At 34.6% G+C, this 22,578-nt stretch overlaps 1 protein-coding gene across 1 annotated transcript in view; it reads left to right on the top strand.

Moving 5' to 3' along the window:
• LOC115623765 (maternal protein pumilio-like) overlaps positions 1-22,578 on the top strand; it is a 43,714-nt gene that overhangs the window by 1,398 nt on the left and 19,738 nt on the right. Inside the window, exon 2 of the mRNA XM_030518301.1 lies at positions 3,797-4,639. Within this exon, the coding sequence (XP_030374161.1) occupies positions 3,797-4,639 (843 nt within the window). The remainder of the gene's footprint in view (positions 1-3,796; positions 4,640-22,578) is intronic.

Genomic DNA, 22,578 nt, shown 5'->3' on the forward strand with positions numbered 1-22,578 from the left:
ATAAAAGATTTCGTAACACTCAGACGTTTCTCTTAAATTCCAAGCTCTATACAATTTTGAATGGTCTCTGACTTGAGAATCAAATGTCGGCATTTATGGCTCATTTCGGTGCATTTTCCACACTATTCTGAATCTACGGGCGTACTTTTAAATTTGGTTAGCTAATTGCCTCTGCCACAAATTTGCGTTGAAATTTGTCTCCTGTGGCGGCTGCCGCTTCGTCGTCATCATGAATGCTGCTGCATTTTTGCTGCGTCCTCCACTGTTGCAATTTTTGGCTTTCTGCCAATTTATGCGCTGCTCTCAGACCCCATGCCTGTCTCTGCTCTGCCCGCCACACTCACCATGGGAACATAGTTGGAATTTAGTGCGTCGTGTACATTTTTGGTAACCGAAAATATCCTAATTATGCTTTTAGGCACAAAACAGCTGTTGAAAAGTATAAGGAGTTGTTGTCATGCAGCAACAATTTATGTAATGTAAATTATATTCAAAAGCTCGAAGCATATTCAAAGGGTAAAGGAGCTGAGTAATTTTCTTATCATTTCTGGATAGTTAGTGTGAGGTAAAGATAGAGAAAAGTAAATAAAAACCATTCAGTCGAAACGTTCATTTATTTATTGGATAATTAAAACCATCCAAATTTATTAAGTACTTGTATATATTCTTGGCTATTAATGCCAATTAATGTAGATAACATTTTTTAAATTACCAGACACTATCCGTAAATAAATCATACCGTCCAAACCTATTCGCAAACAGCTCATTAGCTAAAGTGAATTAAACAAAATGTATATTTTGTTTATTGAATTGCTTATGCGAACTAATCAAGTTGTTAGTCGACTTTCGGTGGGAAATTGAAGATATCTTCAATACTATATATATATATATATATATATATGTATATATATATATGTATGTACATTAATTAAAGTACATACTTGTAAATATGTTTTCAAAATTTACTTCTAAATATAGAAGCTGAAAATGATATATTTATTATATTAGATAAAGAAGGCATTTTAAATACTTTGAAAATCCAATCAACAGATGATTATTTTGTCTAGTTAGTCATTCCAAGTTGATAATGCACATTGCTTTATTAGAGTATATTTGAAAAATATTCCAGGTGCTATGTACGTACTAATAAGGAAGTTAGGAAGTTTATTATAGTTTCACTTTTTTGATTTACTGAAACGGGGATCTGAAATACTTGCTTTTTGCAGTAAATACTCAAAATCTACTCAGACTATACGAATGGTGAGAAAATAAGAAAAAAAGAAAGAAATAATTGATTGCTTAGAAAAATATCCACTTTAAGAAGTCTCAGAGCAGGTAAAACTTTAAAAATTGTATTTTGAGGATACACACATTATTTAAATGGTGCTTTTTTGTAAAAGAACTTCATTAATTGTATTGTAAAATCATAAATAGGAAAGTTATACGAAATTGAAGAAATATTTATTAAGGGATATGTATTTGAATGGCAATTGATTTACATACTCTGTCCTTAAAGATACTATACCATTTCACTAGCATCTGCGGAGCCCACATTTAATTGTTTCTTACTTGAAGAATTGTAATACATAAGTATATATTAGAAGATTAGGAAAAACGATATGACAGTTTTGAGCATCGTGTTAGGACCTTGTTATTTAAGGATTTGAAAACTTTCTAGATGGAGAGCATTAAATTCATTTAATAAAGCCATGATTAGATTTAAATATTTTCTCGATTCACAATAAGTACTTAATCTAAAAGTAATCGGACGAAAAAATGGTTGGAGTATTGAAAAATCATCTGTCAATGACTTAAAATTGTTGATATCAAAAGACAAAAAAAAACATTACCTCAATTGATTTTTAGTTCAAAAGATCGATCTACAAAAAACAAGCGAATATGTACAGTTGAAAAATGTTGAAAGGTGGAAGGGTCAAGGGAATAGTATATTCATTTATTTTAGTGTATAATAATAGAGTTAAATGAGCATAAAGTATATTAAGATAACAAGATAAAGTTAATATAACCATTTTAAAATGCGCTCAAGGCTGGCATATATGTAGGCTATCTATATAGTATGTATGTATTTATGTATATGAGTTAAACCTGATGCGCCCATTAAATCTAATTAAAAGCGAGTTGCCGCTCTTGTTTTTCTGCTTTTTCCGTTGTTGCTTACGACTTCCGTAGCCTACAGCTGTCCTTTTCCACTGTCCTGGCCACATCAGATGGCCATTTGCTTTATGAGGCTCTTTTCTTTTTGCCTTCCTCGTGCCAAGGTAAACAAGTCAGCGTCAGCGTAGCTCCTCTTGCCATTTGGTGGATGTCCCATAGCTTGTATAGTAATTTGCCTGCCCATGCGAAGTATAGCTGCTTTTAGCCCAGCCCCACACAGCCCAGATCCATGGGGTTCTGTATGAAGGTATGTGGCTTTTGCTTGTTGCCAAAGGTTGCATAAACAGCTTACAAGTTCCAAGGAAATTGGCATTGAGGACCTGGCAAAACGACGATGGCTTGGCATGTACTTTGGGTATATAAAGTACGTACATAGGTACATGGCCAATTGCAGACGGCGCCTTTGTGTCTAGGATTTTGTTTTGACGGCAACTTAGAAGATGCAGATTTATAATACAGTCGAATCGAGTTTGCTTAAATTGCTTATAGTATAAGTTTAACATGAAATGCCTTTGTTAGGAAGTGGAACGTAATTAGAGATTTAAAGTTTATTTCTTTCTATTTCACACAAACTTTTATTTTAAATACAATTTGTACTTTCTTTATAAATGTAAAACAAATTTTTCTGCAATGCTTAGAGTTTTGGGTAATTTTATTAATTACAATTTCGCTATTATGTAGAGCTATATATATTTTCAATTTATTGATTTTAATATATTTTATTTAGTAATTTGGTTTTATTAATATTTTGTTATTAATATTTTATTCTTAATATTTTGTTATTAATACGTTTGATTAATATTCTTTCTATTAATTTGTTTAACGTATTTATATTATATTTATTATTGTTTCTTTATATAATTTCAATATGTGTATTTGTTCATATTTATTTAATTTTTTTTATACAGAATAATTCAAAAATCCTCTTAAATTTATAATATATATATATGCGCATATTTCAAAATTTATTTATATGTTTAAACATATATATTTTGTATAAATTTATTAACATATGCATATCTTTTGTATTTATTTGTTTTTGTTAATTATTCGTCTATATTAATTAAGTAATTATTATTTTTCATTTATTTTGTATTTTTTTATGGATTGTTGATTATTATATATGTATATAATTTTTTGAAATTTATTTTGTTAAGTTTTTATGTGAACAAGAACATTTTGTATTTGACAAAAGAACCCAAAATTATTCTTATAATCGAAACTATTTTTTAAGTGGATTGTATTGTGGGTTTCCTAGCTAGACAAGAATGGACTCAAAGTATTTGGAGGTAATAAGCGTACAATACGGTTTATTCCCCTAACTCCTCTAACACAATTCATTGTTTTATATTATTATTTTATTCTTAAAAAAGCAATTCCTTTTCATCGATCTTCTATCACCATCACCATTAGATGATATTTCTCACATTTTTCTATCCTGTGTTGTAAGGGCATGAACGAAAATGAATAAAAATATACAGATGAGTTCTTATTAGAGGGTTAGTTATGTGTCTTCTCTAACTAACTAACTTAACTTTTCACTGATATTTTCATATTAAGCGATATTCAGCAATATTCTATTGATTTAATTAACGCAACCATTCTTCTCATTTATTTGTAGAATCCGGATAAATGGAAATACAATCCACCCATGAATCCTGCAAATGCTGCACCCGGAGCACCACCGAGCGGTAGCAACGGCAGTAATGGCGGTCCAGGACCCATTGGCCCAATTGGCATGGGCTCGGGCAGTGGCTTGGGCGGCGGCATGGGTGGCAGCGGCACCAATGGTGGCCTGCACCACCCATCAATGAGCAATTCGGCTGCGGCAGCGAACATGGCAGCCATGCAACAAGCAGCCGCAGTGGCCAAACATAATCACATGATGTCACAGGCCGCCGCCGTAGCTGCGCAGCAACAACAGCAGCAGCCTCCACACCCACAGCAGCAGCAACAACAACAGAATCAACAAGGGCCGCCACATCATTTAATGGGCGGTGGCAACGGCCTGGGAAATGGCAATGGACATGGCCTTGGCGGCCTTGGCGTTAATGTGGGTGGCGGCGCCGGACCACATCCTGGACAAATGCAGTCTCAGCAGCAACAGCAGCAACAACAACAGCAGCAGCATCAATATAACTCAAATTTGCTAAGTCATGCCATGAACAATCCGGCAGCAGCAGCTGCAGCCGCTGCCGCAGCTCTCGGTCATATGCCTCAGTATCCACAGTCCGCGGCGGGCAGCATGTACGATCATGGCGGTCTGCATCCGGGCATGAATGGTGGTGGCATGCCCAAGCCTTTGGGTGGACCGGGCAGCGGTCAACTGGGCCCGGGCCCTCAGGATTTTGTGTATATGGGTGGACAGCCCCATGCAGCCGCCGTGGCCATGGGAGGCGCCTTAATGCCGCAACAGAACCAGTATATGAACAATTCAGTGGCTGCCGCCAACAGGAATGCAGCGGTGAGTAAACCTATAAGAACTATAAAATATTATTGTGCAACTTTTTGGTGGAATAAAGGGCCGAATTTCTTTCTTAATTTTGGTTAATTGCTTAAGTTTGTCAACAAATCTTCCCGTCTAGAGAACTGCTCTTCTATATAAGAGAAGCGGAAAACTATTGTCTCTCTCTCTGTATAAAAGTAGTAGTGGGTGGGAGTGTCCCTAAATAAGAAATACATATAATAGTTTAATTAACAATAGGGCTTATATAAAACTACACAATAGAATGCTTTTTGTATAAGCACGATTGGAAAACAAAAGATACCCATTACAGTAAAATCTCTCTTGGCGGGACACTCACGGTCGTCCAATTTTTGTCTGCCCAAGGGGAGTGTCCGCTTAAGATACTTAAATATCATAAAACATACAATCCAAACATATTAAAATTTAATTTCAAAATCTGTGAGAGTTTGCTTTAGTTTATTCAGAAAAAAAAAATCCTAAAATGACTATTCTTTATTATTTTAGTCAATTTATAGGAAAATAAAAGAGAAATACTGGTCGATTTTTTTATCTATACGCAAACGAACTTCAAGAGACCTGTCAAATATTTTGTATATTTTTTAATTGGTGGAGACTAAGTGGACATTTTTATATGTTCCATTCAAGTCTAAATATTTCTTTAAAAGGTAGTTTTTGATCATTGACGGGACAAACTTTTCAATCATTATGTTTCACTTTTTCAAAGAATATTCTCTTCATTTTGAAATATGATTATTATACAATTATAGCCTGTTGTATTGTTCCATGAAATGTTCACCCTAAATGAATTCTAAAAGCGATTTTGAACTTCTCAGGAGCTGAACAATATAAGCAATGCAATATTGTTACATTTTTCTTTTCTATACGTTATTTATTTTTGTTAGCTTTTGTAATCGCCTTTTTCATGTGCTCTTGTTGAAGGGTCCAATAATATTCATGTTGTGGTTCTGTTATTACTATTTTTGTTGATGGATGATAAGCCATTACTCGCAAACATTTCTATCTGTCAATAGCATCTGACGCTCCCTTCTTGACTATCTGATGATGAACCTTTTGCCATTTAAGCACCTACCCAGATAAGCTGCAATGTAATTGCTTTACGCTGTCGCATAATCAATACATTTTGTCACTTTTTCCGCTCAATTTATTGATTTTGTTGCTGTTCATCAACATACAATATGATTGATGGATTATTGTGCAAACATTATCGTATACGGTTGTTGACTTAAATGGTAATAACTTGAGGCACGAGTATGCCTGTTGGGGAGGGAATACGATATGCTAATTGTACTTGATTTAATTTGTAAATAGAACTACTCATAAGCACAATACGAACGCTTATTGTGACAGTTGTGCGCACAATTATTACAATATTAGAAGCATTGAAAGATTATCAGGAAACTATAAAATAGAATCGTAGGAATTCATATTTATCCACGCTTTTCACAAATGATTAATGCCATATGTGTTATGGAAATCGTGTAGCTAGAGAAAAACAAAAGCAGCTTTCTATTTTAAGATACGGGTATATAAAGAGTGCAGAAATCACAAAGTTCTGCGGAAATTCTACGATGTAAATAAACTAGAGTGACTGACGTCTACCGTTTGATGTAATTGTGAGAAGAGCAGATATTGTAGTACTAATAAATTTGGCACGTTTTTGAACCTACCCTACACTTATATAGTACATATATGTATGTAGGATTTCGATATTTTCCATTTCAAAGGAATCGGTATATTTATTTTAATTTGAAGATTTTTGATATTTGGTCATAGTTTAGCGATCTGCTTATATGATATAATCGAAAAAGACATGGTCGTTCGTCTGTCTGTATGAACACCAAGAATCATTTGGATCCACAGCAAACAATTATAATTGCATATTTTTTATAAACATAACTATAGAGTATGTAAAATGATTCAATCTTAATTTTCCTGTTTATTATATCCGTAGCAAAGCTTGTTATTAATGAGCTTATGAAAATGCCTTACCATATTCTAAACTCGCGTCAAAAAGGGGGCATTATATTATAACTGGCTAGTAAATCATTTCACGTCCAATTTTGTATAATTTATTATTTTAACAAGTTAAAATCAATTAAAAAAAAATTTTATTTATTTATTTATTTTTAATTATTTCATAAATTGTTCCACATTCAACATTTAATTAAACTATTTATGCACATAGGTGAAAAAAAGAACTATTAAATTATATTTCATATATTAAGCATAGGTTGCCAGTTTCAAATACATGTTAATGATAGACAAAAATTTAAATAAAAATATTGAATAAAAGACAATAAAGAAGGAATCCTTAGCTATTTGTCAATGCAAAAATTTAGCTAGAACGCATTTCTATTATAGTTCCAAACACAACAGCTATGTATGTAATGCCAATTTATTTTTAATCTATCTAGTTATAATTTCAATATTTTCCAAATATACATTACAAGCTATTTAAAACGCTCGCCAATTTCTAAAACATTGTTGAGGGTTCAACACTCTCTCACTCTTCGTTTCATGCCGTTAACACGTTAATCCGAGAAAGCCGGTTATTATGTGCGTAAACGTCTTAAGTCCTCTAATTGGATTAGTACCGCGTTAAGATAGGCACCTATGCCCTAAGTTCTTAAGCAGCTGCTGGGCATTACGTTTGCATTTTTCTCGGCTACATATTCAAGTGAATTACCGCTTTGTGTTTTTATTTTATTTTGTCGTAATTTTGGCAATTTGCGTTCGTGGAGCGTATAAATATTTGGCTCATAGTTAAAGTTAATCAATAATGTTTTGTCGTTTTGTTGTTGTTGTCGAGTCGTGGCATTTTATGGTATCCTCGAACTTGTGGTATGTATTTCCAAGTCCTATTGCTGCGTGTAAATTACAAAGTTTGTTTTTATTGTCATTGCCCAACTTATTGCCGCAACTCGCAGGCTTTTCAAGTTTTCTTTAGCCTAGGCTCATAAAATCGGATATCTAGTATTGTTTTTCTTTTTTATAGATTTTCAATTTGGGCAAATGGAGTGTAAAAACAAAATAATAACTCAAATATTGTTAAATGCAACTTTGTCATCGCTTCAAGTGTTCATAAAAAGTTTAAATGTTTTTTGACCCTAGCACTTGAGCAACTTCTCAGATTGTTCAGCATTAATGGCTCAATAAGATAATAGAGTGGTGTGGTAAGCAAATAACAGCTTTGAGCAGACTCTGATTTCGTAGGACCTTTTAATGCTAAACTTAAATTTCATTGGCTTGAATGTTTGGTATTACTCCCATTATTAAATAGTTTGTGGTCTGCAAAAGGTTGAGTTTTGTCAACATCCCTTGGCTTAAGTAGATTTATAGATTTTATGCAGCTTCGTGTAATTATCTACTGGGCTTTTCATAAACATGGTACATATGAAGATAACAATTTTGCAACGTCACTACAATCGAAACTTTTCAATTACATAGGGAAAAGGGAAGCATAATATGTTTCGAATCATAAATAACTGGAGTAAGACGTCTTGAGAGAATTCGAATTCATCATAAAAGATGATTAAAGCAGTTTCGGATAGAACAAAAAATATAGCCACTATAGGTATATACAAAAAAAACTTCTCAATTAGAATACACCTAATGCTCTTTTTACGATTTTGATATAACACGGTTTGAAAATTAAAAATTGCATATATATATATATATGTATATATATATACCTATCTACCGTGTAAAAACAGAATTAGGTGTACAGTTTTTAAATAATTATAAAGTTGTGTTAAAATTTAGCAAGACATACTGGGAGATATGTTAACCAAAAGCTGCTTTCAATTTGTCCTCACATGGTATCTTCATTTAGAGCTAATGTTTTCAAACCCATAAATCTTTGCTACACTGGTAAACCGTCAGCTCTTGGATTTTCCTGAAAGGTGTTGTGCTCCTCATAAGCCGCTCAACCTGCTTGCTGTTGGGCCATGTCTTCTGCCTGTTGTTGACCACATTAGTACACTAAAAGCCAGTTAACCACTCAGGCAGTTAGGCAATCATCTCCAGAGTTGGTGGCTGGCTGCCTGCTGCCTGCTACCAGCTGTTGTCTAAGACATGTTGCATTTGTTTTGCTGCGGCTGCTGCTGTTCCGCTTAAGACGCATTCCGGTTGCAATTTCATGCCATATAAGCTAAGCGTCGGGCATTGCACATGCCACACCATGCCTCCTGTTCTTGTTGTTGTGTGACTTTTGTTGGAAACTTGAGAACGCCACCGCTATCAACTCACTTGACCAAAACACTGCTTCTGATGCTGTTGACCAAGTCAACAAGAATTCTACACAGCCAAGCAACGCCTCAAGTGCTACCGACGCACGCATTTATAAATAAAAGAATTTAATACTTTACGGGACTGAACCTGGGACTACATACATACATACATACATAATATATATGTATGTATAGTATATACATACATATATGAGTATCTGCCTCTACTTACAGCAACATGCTATGTCACAAATGCGTTTAAAGCAAAATAAATTTTAATCAAAGAATTTAAGTCTTTGGGATTCGATATTTATTATACTTAGAGCTAGAGCTAACAAAATTATGGCCTTAAAGGCAATCTTTAAGAATCTTTATGGATAGCAAATGCTTTATTTAATTTCAAATGCATTTATATATTTTATTCACTGTTTATAATTTTTTAAAGTCCCAACAAATTTTGTGATGATTCTCCATTTCTGTTTTCCGACCGACTCGGTTCTTCATTTTTTATATTTTGCAGAGTTGAATTAACATAACTGTTTTGGCTTATCGATATCAAAAATATCAAATGAAATAGTATTTAGAAAAAGTAATTAGTACTTAGAACAAGAACCATATATGCTAGTGTAGCAAGAATTCGATTTCGAACTTGCTATGTTTTTATTTCAGTTAAATATCAAACTCATTCAAGTATACGACCAAACTGAAATTGTGTTACTTACTCGTATGATACCGATAACAAATGCCTACTTAAATAGTATTTATCGAACAAGTTCTAATATAAGAATTACTGGTGCAAAAACGATTGTTATCGATGTTATTTCCCAATTCGAATTCCTCTTGTTCTTTTAGTGGTATTTTTCAACAGACGACCAGTTGATATGGTTACAGCATCCCATTTATTTAAATCACAGATACACACACACACACACATACACTTGCACAAAAATCGATTACGTTTTTATAAGCGTTCACCTTTTTGTAACTTCCTTTGTGCAAACGTACACACTTATACGTATTGTGCAATCTTTGGTTTTGCGCAAGAGCTGAAAGAAATTTATTGCATTTATGCCAACTAAAGGACTAAAAGAGCGTGCAAAATATCGCGCTCGCTTTTGTTTTATTTTATTTTCTTCTTCTTTAGCTCCTGCCTGCTACTCCAGTTTTTAGCGCCATATTTTTTTTGTGCGCTTTGGGTTCTTTTGTGCGGCTTGGTGAAGCAATCGCGTTGTCTTCTTCGTGCGCCATTTTAGCACGTTGTTCGGTTGTTGTTGCCTGCCTGGCTTTCTGCCTCTGCCTTCTGCTGATGTCGTAGGTCATTGATTTGTGCTTAACTGCGCGACTGCTTTGGTGGCTGGCTGGCTGTCTGGTTCTCTTCGCAGTCTGCCTTTCTGCCGCCTGTCCGGTGGACTCTCTGCCTCGGTGACCGCCCCAACGTTCGTCGCAGCTTTGTTTGACTTTTTGCTACTCTTCTTCGTTTTTGTTTTTTTGTGTCGTTGCATGTGGCGCATTTTCTTCTTCTACTCGGCCTGCTGTGGTTGTTCTTGTTGCTCGTTTATGTGGCGCTGTGTTCTTATTACTTGGGTGTGTGTGTTTATCTGTATCTGTGTGAGAGGGAGGGAGTGTGTGTGTGTGTGAGAATGTGTTCTTTTGCTGTCGCTTGTAATTGTCGTCGTCTTTTTGCTTTTGTACGCTACACGTTATGCGGCATTTAAGTTTACATTTTTTGCTCGCTCTATAATGATTTATCTATGTACGGTGTGTGTGTGTATGTATGTGCGTGTGCGTGGGATTCATCTTCAGATTGCGAGCGCACTTTTTTTGTTACACCTTGTTTTTGCATGGCACAGGAAAGTCTTCTAAAAGATATTTCGCAAAAAGTCAAAGTTAAACTTTAAGCAAACTAAAATAACAGGTAAAAAAAAGTTGTATTTTATTTATTATTAATTTTCGATTCTTTAAAAACTTTTTTTAAAAAGATATGTTTTCCATAAAAAAAATGGTTTATTCAAAAAAATGTTTAATATACAATTTTAAAAATTGATTTTATTAAAATCCATTTAAAATTTAAATTGGTTTTAAAATTTATTTATTGATTTTTTTGATTTAAATCAATCTTTTAATTAAAATCGATTAATTTTATTTAAATCAATCTTTTAATTAAAATCAATTATTTTATTCAAGTCGATTTTTTTTTTTTAAATTTTAAGTAATTTTTTAAATTTTGAATCGATTTATAAATCCAATTCTTTCTCAACTTTAAGATATAGATTTTCTATGAAGTTCCTAAAACCTTTTTATTAACATAGAATCTTGAAAACTTTCCCGATTCTTAATTTTTGTTTAATGCGAGAATGCTCCCTATTCCTTCCCCCTCTGCCATTTGTGACTTAATTTCTTAGTAACCTTTTTGCAATTTTACAGCAAAATTGTTTTAATGACTACTTTATTTGTTTATTTCTACAATGTGGATACTTTGTTGGGTACTCTAAATAGATACATTTCCATATATACATAGTTCAGTTTTCCTTTGTCAGCACAGCATTGTAGCTTTCATAAAGTTTATAAGCATATTAAATAAGTTTAGTACCTTTCGGATAACAGCAACATTTTTGAGTTTTGAATTGAAGTGCGTGGCGTTTGCTTCTCCACTTTTTTCATCCGCTCCGCTGGTTCGCTGTTTCTTTTATTTCATTTTTCTCGGCTCTAAATTGTGTTAATTTGTACGCCTCTGGCAATTATTTCCATATATGCACTCTTTTGTTGTTCTTCTTCTTTGTGATTTTTCTCACAGCCAACCGTGTCTCTCATATGCCAATTGTTTTTGTCTTGCGGCTTGTTTTTTCTTAATTCAAGCAGAATAATATACAGTGTGTCACCAGATTATCGGCATACATAGATTTTCTAAATAAACAAGTGTTGGACATGAATGTCGAGCTCTGCAAGTATTAATGTACATAATATCTAAGTAGAAATGCATGTTGCCCTGGTTTTTGTGAACGAACATCAATTCCTGAGTTAAGAACAGAACGGCTCTGTTCTTATCTGTTCTGTCGTTTGTTCTTTTCTGCAGTCTACAGGCAAACATTTTGAGTTACCATAACAAAAAATTAATTTGTGACAGTTATTTTAAAAATGAAAAATATCTTCATATTCTCGAAATTAACAAGAAAGCAGGCATCATGTCATAGATTTTCATTCTACTTCTAATCAATTTAAACGAATTATTTAAGAAGTCTAAACTCATAATACTAGGCATGTTTCAATTACACAATAGACAATTACTAATTCCAGTGTTAATCCAAGTGTCAAAAGCAATAATGTACCTGAGAAAGAGCTGCGTTTAACTATTTTGTTATCCTAAACTGGGTTGGCAACGCTGCATTATCAATAATTCGAACTGTACCAACTATTTTAGGCAGCACTGTATGTACCTACAGCAGCCCCCCTTTTCGTGCGTTTTGTTTCTAATTGGAAAAATGCTTGCCTACCTTGCCCCTTCCTTACGTGTCCATCTACTAAAAATTGCTTATGATTTATTTGCGCGTGTGTTTTGCGCTGCTGCGCTTCTTATTAACGTTCTCTCTTTCTTGTCTCTGCTGCCAATTAGAAGAATGTTTGCTTGCAATTTAAACTCCCCATAAGACATTACATTGTAGCTCTTTATACCCTGTACTCAAAAGGTAAATAGGTATACCAGTTTAGTGCCAAGGCATGTTACAGGCAGCAGACATGGCTATGCACATGGATTCCACAAAATTTATATAAGTATTATTGATCAGTAAGACGAGATGATTCGATATAAGAATGCGCATCTAACTCTCCAACAGTCCGTATGAATGAAAACTAATTTTGTGTTCAATTTAAAGCGTAAGTTTTATAATTAATCTTATGTATCAAAATTAAAATAACAATCGTTTTGAAAAAAAGAGTAGAGTGATTTTAAGAGTCAGTCTTGCGCGTCTTTAGAATTGTTCTTGCTATTGCTTTGGCGTGTCAAACGAGCAATACATTCGCTGCTGCAGCTGCCGTTAGCGTCGCTGCTGCAGCTGCCGTTAGCGTCGCTGCTGCTGTGCGTTCATTGGCACTGCCAAAGTGACGTCGACAGCGCTGTTTGCATTTTTGCCGGCAGTCTGCGATGTTGGCAGAGCTTTGATTGATTTGCATTTGTTGTGCGCGCCTTCAAAGCCGGCTGGCTGCTAGACCTGGTTTCGTTTGTGTCTCCCTCTCTCCAGCTCTCTTCGTATGCAACGCCGCATTCACATATGTACATACATACGTACATATGTATGTATATCTGTATGTATTCAAAGTGTTCGGGCTGGCTTTATTTTCTTGCTGCCTTTTGCACGTTTTTCTGCTTATCTTTGCAAAAATAGAAAAAATTGAAAAAAAAAAAAATGCTTTTGCGACCGACCGACCGGCCAGCAAGTAAGCAGCTGAGTGTGGCGTCTGGCCAGCAGCTGTTGTTCGGTTTCTTGGGGCTCGTTCATTGTATGCGTCATGCAGCAGACACACAAAAGGGATGAGTGCGTGATTAAATATACTGCTGACCAATATCAATAAATGCTTCAACTAGTTGCAATTAAGGCAATTAACTTTTTTACTCAATTAAGTTTTAGACTTAGATTGTGTTATTAATACTTAAAATTTATTTTAAATTCCTATTGTTTCAGGACTGTTATTTTAATGTCCAATTTTTTTTTGCTTATGTGTTTGATTTTGGTAAAAAAAAAAAACATCTCTATCTTAAAATTGTAATTGTTGTTATTGAAATAATGGTTAATATTTATTGTAACTAATTCCATGTGGTTAGATATTTTGAATTGATTTTGTGTGCTGATTTATTCTTGAAAATCGAAGTCGTCGCTTAATGGTTTTGTTATAGACACAGTTGATTGACATTTTTAATAATTTAATTATGTCAACAGACATTTACTGTCCACATAGGAGGAAAACATATAAAAATTATAAAAAGCATCTTAGAAAAGCCGAAGAAGGAGAAAACTAATCAAATTACAATAAAATGCGCAAATCAAATTTGAATAATCTTACTTGTATGCCTAGTAGTAATATTTACCATTTATATCATATGTTGTAGTGTTCATCACTAATAGTCACAGTTCAGTTTATGTTTCTTCCCTTGTGTCATAGAAAGCTTAACTTACAGGGGTGTCTCGCTCCTCTTTAAGCTTGCTCTCCGACTCGTGTCTTGTCTCACTGAGACCAATTACGTGCATTAATTTAATAGACACTTTAATAGTTGCGGCAAATTGTTTGTCAAATTAATTTGTTATTATAGCTGTTGTTGTCGTTGTTACTGTTCTCGCAGCTCAAATGATGTTAATTGCTGATGACAGTCGCTTGCTTTTGTATTCAATATATGCATATACATAAGTACATTTATGTCTATGTAGTTGTTTTTGTTAACAGCTGTGCGAATTGCTTGAGACATTGCGCCAATTTTCGGTTTAAAAAACAACAACAAATAAATCATGATCACAGCTCACAAATACAATGTTGAGTTATGTTTGAGAGTGGGAAAGAGAGAGAGAGGGAGAGCTAAAGAGATAGAGAGCACGAGTGTGGTTGTCTGCGGGCGCCCACACACTAAAAATCATTAAGTCGCTCACTCACTCAAGTCACACACTGTCTCAAATTACGTAAAAACTATGCCAAATGCAGCTTAACGCACACACATACTATACACACAGATACGAATGCAAATACAGATACACTCATACACACAAACGGCATTGAGAGCTTGGCTCCCCCGGGGGAGCTTAAGTTGGGGCCGCTCATTAGCTTTGCTTTGCCACTGTGGCTATTGTTTTTGTTGTTGCTGTGCCTAACAACATAAATTGCCTCTGATTATGTTATTGTCGTGTCGGCGCAGTAGACGTCGCTATTGTTGCACAGTGTGCTTAAGGCGAGAAATGAGAATATGGAATATGTCCAAAATATGTAATATAATTAACACAATGCAACTATATGCTCAGCAAAATATGTCCTTAAAAATGGCCTGTAACTAAGATAACAACCACAAAACTGGGAAAAGATTGGTATAACGAAAAAACCATGAACGTGCTAAGGTAGCCAAGTCAGCGTCATAACTTAAACCCGGAGACTGTAAAAACTTCAAATTCGAACGTTGGGTTTCCAAAGGCCAATTTGTATAAAAGTAGTAGTAGAAACTTCTAGTATCCCAGGAAGGACACAAATAGCGGTTACTAGTTAAATATTATTTTTTATGAGAAATTACTAAAAAAAGATTGAAATGCGTTTCAATTGTATGACTATGGTTTTTTTTTTAGCTCACATATTTATACCCTGTACCCGTAGGGTAAAAAGGGTATATTAGGTTTGTGCAAAGTATGTAACATACAGAAGGAAGCATCTCCGACCCCATATCGTATATATATTCTTGATCAGCATGACGAGAGAAATCGATCTAGACATGTCCGTCCGTCCGTCCGTCTGTCCGTCCGTCTGGATGAACGCGAGGATCTCAGAAACTATAAAAGCTAGAATAACCAAAGTTGGCATCCAGATTCTCCTAGGTCCGAGAAAGGACGAGTTTATTTTATTTTTTGGAATTTTTCCCCCCCTTCCCCCGCTACAGAATTTCGTCAATAGCGTCCACATTTCAAATGCTACCTAAACCAAACTTTACACACATAATTTATATATAATTGTCTACTGTTGTTCAAAATTTTATTCAATTCGATCAATTCTAAGAAAAGTTATTAGCGAAACAAATTCTCGCCAGTACAACCCCCACAAACTGCAGCAACAAGTTCGCTCTTCTTCTTCCTCTTTTTGCTGCTGCTTTGGGCGCATATAACTCAGTGACGGAAGTTTACCTGGGTACAGGGTATTACACTGTCGGGCTTGCTCGACTGTAGCGTTCTCTCTTGTTTTATTTGAAAATACCTATAAGGAATATTTTTGTTTTGTGTATACGAGCAAGTTTTAAAGGATAGCCTGAAAATTTAGTATTTAAAATTTTCATATTGAAATAGTTCATTAAATTGAAAGTTATATTGAACAAACAAAATTATTCATTTCAAAATATGTAGGTATTTCTTAAACTTACATGAATTCAAAAGGATCTGTATACAAAGATTAAATCTGTAATTTTTGTCTTTCATTTAATTTAACTTTTTTCTTAACTTGTATGAAATTGTTGAAATCACGTATTTTCTGCTGAGAAAGCATGTTTCAGTGTACAATTTTCTTAAAATATTTCCACTGTGCGTCCACAACAGCAGCTGTTTCATGTTCTCATGCTCACATTTATTTTGCTCTGCCGCTCACATACACACACACACTTCGTGTTGACCACTGGCTTGAGCGTTTGTGTTCGTGTGTGTGTGTTTGTGAATTTTGCCAACGCTTTTTCATTTTGTGTACCTTTTTTTGTTGTTTTATTTTTTTGCTCACCTCAGCGCACAGAATTTTCAGTTAGGCCGCAACAGTTGACTCGTCTGTATGAAATATCTTGTGAGCTGCGTCGACGGCTTTGCCACGATCATCGGAATCACGTTTTTGTGTTTGCGGGCGCGCGCTGCTTTGTATATATGTAGCATATGATATGATAAAGAAGGGAAGAAAAGAAATCCAGCAATAAAACATATAAGGCTAAATGATATGTGAAATGTTTTAAACAACCAACAATTGTGCGTGTACATATGTAAAAAAAAATTAATAAAAAGTTGCAACTTGTTATATTGCTACGTGTGTGTGTTATTGTGTATTTGTATTTGTACAAATGTGTTTATTGATATTGTATTTAAAATGCGCAGCTGTGACTCGCCTCCTACTCCCCATGTGAAAAACGCAGCTGATTGTCAATGAAAAAAAAAGTTGTACATAGTTGGTGAAAAAGTCAATAAGGGCGAACCCTAAATCAAAAATCGATAACGAAAATTTCTGCATAAATAATAAATACCAACCGAATCGTCGCATATATACATATAGTATAGATGTATATATGTATGTAAATAGTCGCTTGTGAAAATCAACATAAAACGATTGCGGCTTTAAAGCAAGTGCGTGTGTGTGTGTGTGTCTTTGTTTGTTTGTTCCTTGCTTCTCACCATTAACGTCATTACGTTGCTTCTTTTGCTGCCTCTTCCTCTGCCTCTGCACTGCCACTGCCTCCGGCGCTACTTCTTTTTCCACGTTCTGTTCTGTTTGCGTTGAACTCTGTTGGCCATGATGAAATTATTGCAAGAGTTTATGTTGGATGCGCGCAACGCCGAGGATGTTGCACTCACACAGGAAATGGTAAATGATTTGTTATTTTCAGTTGAGAGCGAATTTCTCGTTTGCTTATTTATATATTTATACTTTTGCTCTGGTGTCCTCTGATCCTTTTTTGAAAATGTGGCGCCCAAACTGATTTATAAAGGGAATATGGCTTCATGTTTTACTCACTTTATACATACAATATTTGTGCATGTATGTGTATGTGTATGTGCATGTGCATGTTTTCCGGTTTTCTTTGTGCGTGGGGAGGGTGTTAATAATGTAGTGTGGATTAAAAACCAACAGCTACAGCCATTTCAATTTCAATTTCTTGTTGCATAGTCTAGTTTATTTAAACAGTCTCGCATGTTCGTAAATAATATTTCCATTATATTCGTTGCTAATTGAAGCACTTTTCTTGTCACTCCTTAACTAGTCTAATTTCCTTTTTAAATTCACTTGCTTGGTAATTTTTTTAAAATAAATTCTTTTCATTCTACTTCGTAGCTACTAGCTAGCCATTAATTTGCCTTTTATCAAATCCGAAATTGTTATTATTGATCCATTTTAATTCTGTTTTAATTCTGTTAATCCTTTTTTTTAAATCGTTTTATTTTTGTTTTTACACGTGTATTAAATATTTTTTTCCTGTTATAGTTACAGTATTGTTTTTTTTTTATATTAATTAGTTTTTCCAAATTGGTTCTTAAATTTTGTTATTTTAGAATTAATTTATTTTGTGAATTTATTTTTCTTACAGTTAAATCTTGAAAATTAAAGTTTAATCCCTCAGGATTAAAACAAAATAGATAATAAATAAAAATAAATAAATAGTACTTAAAAATCTGCTTCAATTAAACGAAAAATCCTAAATCGGCAGAATCATTATTTGCTGAAACGTGAACATTTACGGAATTCGAAACGGGCTTTTATTTATTATTTTAATTTTTTTTTTCGTTATGCCTCACTAGATAATATTAAAAATGTAGCTAGAAATTCAGAAGTTAAGCTAAGCGCACTCAATTAATTAATTGAATTAAGATGTACAGTTATAGAAGTTGTTGGTAATAGAAATGACCGCCGAACATATTTTGCCTTCTGGACTTCAATGCAATTAATCGCGTAATTTGCGCTTAAACTCTGCGAGTATGTGGAAACTGATAAAGCTCAGGCATAAAGTTAACGAAACAAAGGCCACAAAACCGCAGCGCTCTCTAATGTGTGCCGACCATCAAAACTCGGGCTCCTCCATTCACAGTTGGAATTGAATGTTCTTTTTGTTTTATTTCATTCTGCAACTGCTATTAGATAATAGCGTGAAGCGGGCAATGGGGCGCTTTGCTTTATACATACATAAGCACACATACACATATGCATCTACATACATATATAGGTATGTACACACCCCCATGCTCAAGCAGAAATGGCAATAAAATAAAACCGCAACCAGAAGCAGACGCAGATCTATAGAGCTACAGAAGCAGCTATAGCGGTCGCCCACTTGGGCTGCTGGTCTCAGATAAAAAAAATTATAAAAAAGCTTTGGCTGTGGCTGTGGCTGCGGCTGCGACTGCGTTCTCTGCTCCTCTGTCTCTGTGCATTGGCCGAGTTGCCTACCTAGAGCTGGCAATTGTTTTTATGCATTTCACGTAGTTTAACCCTAAAAAAAAAGTATTAAAAAATACTAGGGGCACACACAAAGCCATTTACAAAGCTGATGGCAAAAAGTAAACTGGAAAATAAGCTGGAAGGGTTGAGCCATTGTACAAATTTTATGTTGTGCCCCTTCCCCCGCCCCCTTTTCCCCGCTCTCCTGTCTGTTCGCTAGCTGACTGCATGTGTATATATGTGTGTGTGTGTATTTTGTGCCGGTTTCGCTTTTTGGAAGGAATTTACATGAAAATAAATATTTTCCGGTTTCAATTATTTTCGGCCCGCTCTCGCTCGCTCATCGTCGTCGTCGTTGTCGTCTATTTCATGCTTGATTGCGCGACTCATGACGCGCTCGCTGATTAGGTATAGTATATAGCATGGCTATAGTCTACCTTCACAGACCATAGCTGCTGCATGCACCGCAACGACAACAATTGTCATAGCATGTCTTCAGTCTATGTTGTATTCTATATAGAATTGCGTCATTCAACAATATGGAAAAAAGACATTCCGATCGAGTGAAACAAAATGGAATATTAATTGTTTAATTTATAATAATTTCGTTTCTTTTATTTATATACCCCTGTACTCGAAGGGTGAAATGGTATGCTAGAAAGTCTAAACGGCAGATGCGTCTGTTCGTCTGTATGAACATCGAGAACTTTTGAACCGTAACAGCTAGGGTCACCAAACTTGGTAACTAGACTTGTCTTATGCACATGCAAAAGCCAATTTATTACAAACCATTTCTAGCATTATCATTATCATCTATATAGCGAACGTCGCAAAAAGCCACAATAAAAGAGAGAAAAATTCAAAGTTAATGTTGCAAACTAAAATAAATAAACTAAAAATTTAAAAATTATTATTTTAAGGATTCTCCAATTTGAGATCTGATCGATTATCGATAATACTACTAATCTAACTACGGAAAAGCTTAAAAATAAAGTGATATGATGTGATCTTTTCAATAAACAATGAAGTCCTGAACACGAATCTTTCTACTATTCTCTTTGTTTTGGTTTTTTTTTCTCAAATCATGACTAGACTTTTTTTTCATTATTTAAAAGAATGACTCAATAAGTTCACTTAGGCTTTCCAATGACTCCTTTCTATAAACGAAACCATAAATTGGATAACTGAATGAATAAGCAATCAATGGACTTAAGGTTTTGTTAGTTTGACGATGTTTGGCCCATGTTTTTCTCTCACCCTGCATAATAGCCTTGCTATTGAACAGTAATTTTGGGCGTGGTTCTGCTGACAGCTCCCTGAAAGAATTGCTAACAATTCAATCAGAAAGATGATGGCAATCAAAAGCGCACAACTAAATTATGCAATGAAGTTTGTGCGGTAAAGTAACTGAGGCGCCCCACTTGGAAGACGACGTTGATGACAACACCTTGGCAAACGAGTTGACTAAATGGCAGGCGGACGCTTAGACAAATGGACAACCGGACGAGCGACGGAAATGTTTGCAACATGACAACAACAGCAGCAATAACAACAAAAACAACAACATAAAGCAAATCAAACGAAAGCAATAGGGACAACAATAAACCAACAGAGTGCGGACAGGCTGAGGACAGGCTGACAGCGACAGCAGCAGCGGAAGATATGCCAGTTGACTGCAGTTAACTTGTGGGCGTTCATGGGCGTGGCTGCTCTTTATGTATGTCCGTGTGAGTATGTGTGTGTGTGTGTGTGTAGCTTGAGGAACGCTACAAATCCACTAAACAATGTTACAGAACTTCAAGCAAAGACCGGTCGTTAGTTAGGGTATTAGGGAAAGGGTGGGGGGAGAAAACGTATGGCATTTCGGCAATCATGTCATTTTGTTAGTGCAGTCACGTTGTTTAGTTTAACTAAGAAAATATGCGTCAGCATTGCAGAGTTGGGCCATCGATGATGCGCTACTGTGGGTCTTTTGAGGTAATTGGTGAAGCGCAAAAGCTAGGCAAGGCAAGGTTAGAATTAGTTGATACTACAAACTATGTACATGCATGTGGACAAAGAATGTTTTTATTTCACAAAAACATTGTTTATCGATACATGATATTGCGGAACTTTGCGGTTAGCTGGAATAGCACAGAAGCTAAGGCCACTTATAACTAGTTGAAAAACTAACTAAATATTTTAAGCAGTATATGGTCTAAAAATGGATAAAAATTGTATAAAAATTTTATGTTATATTTGTGAAAAAAAGGGAAGGTAGCTTCTTCGTCTATCTGTCTGTATGAACGCCTGGCTATCGGAAACGACTGAGCCCACATTGACCAAACTTGATATGTAGAATCCCTAGGTAATTTCAGTTTCGTCAATACTGTCCACTATTTCAAAGCTAGGGTATTAAACTGACAAGCTTGTTCGACTAACCTGTAACTTGTTTGTTTAAAAAAAAAGAGTACCACAAAAGTCGTTGTTGCCTAAATTAGCACAATTTCTCACACTGTTTTTCTCGACAACACACACACACATACAATATATGGATAAAGCCAAGTTCTATACAGCACATCAGCTCCATCCCAGATATAATATATATGTTTATTTGTATGTTTATCGGAGCTATTGGCCTCAATATATTCACGCTCTTTCGACGGTCGGATTGAAAAGTGCAATAAACGCATTTCTCGCACTGGCGCTGACTTTGTTGCCACTCCGCATTAAAGCCAATCTCGGACGAATATCGATTGGAATATCCAAAATAAGAAACCCACACATGGGTTGCTTGCCCACATCTGTTCGGTTCTGTTCTTGTTGGTGCTCTTGTTGCTGTGATTATTCTTGTTCTTGTTTGTGACGCACAATCATTCATATATTGAAATTACTTTCTAGTATTTGTTATAGCACTTGACATTATCTTGATGGTGAAAGCTGTGGAAGAAACGCCCACTACAGCCCACCACCACTGGCCAACTATTAGCTTTTACCGTTATATTTCAATACACTCCTCACTCATTGTCGTCAGTCCTTCTTGTCAACTCAATTTTGTTGTTATTTTCTTTATGGTTTTTATGAATATATTTTTACTCGCTTGTTTGCTTATTGCCTTTTTATTGCCCTCATAAAGGGTATTATAATTTTCTGATTGTGTTGGTAGGACGTAGAAGAAAGTGGTAGCGGAACGTCTTGATGAGATTGCTGCAGTTTATAAAAAAAATTACAATTTATTTTGAACAAGTTTTTAAATATTGATTGGTTTTTATTTTTGCAATTTCAAAAATGTTGTTTATGTTATTTATCTATTTTTTAAACATTTTATTTTTCAATATACTTGTACGTCTCTGTCTTTATTTTTTGTTTATTTAATTTTCATACTATTCATTTATTTTTATGTATTTATCATAGATAATCGCAAATACAAATTTATTTTAATTTTTGTTTGTTTATTTATACCTTTTTGTTTCTTTATACTTATTTGTTTCTTTATGCGGTCTTTATATAAATTTGTATTTTAATTTGTTGTACAAATTTTATGTTTTTGTTAATTATGAATTTTTATTGTCTTAGCGAAGCTTTGTAATGTTAATCCATTTTATATCAAATCTTTTGAATTTAAAATCGGTTTTATTTTTAATTTCTGTTTAAGTTTTTAATATTTTGAATCCTTTTAATTTTAAATCTTATTAATGTTTAATTTATTTGTTTTGTGCCATATTGATCGATATAAAGTATTACATATTCTGTTAATAGGTCGCAGCTTACAGAGAGAGATTCGGAATTAATGACAGTTTAATTTAAGAACATTTTACTGCCTCAAATTTAAAAGTAAAGCGGCAAAGT

This window comes from Scaptodrosophila lebanonensis, unplaced genomic scaffold (assembly GCF_003285725.1).
Source record: "Scaptodrosophila lebanonensis strain 11010-0011.00,11010-0021.00 unplaced genomic scaffold, SlebRS2 tig00000053-arrow-pilon, whole genome shotgun sequence".
Classification (NCBI taxonomy): Eukaryota; Metazoa; Arthropoda; class Insecta; order Diptera; family Drosophilidae; genus Scaptodrosophila; species Scaptodrosophila lebanonensis.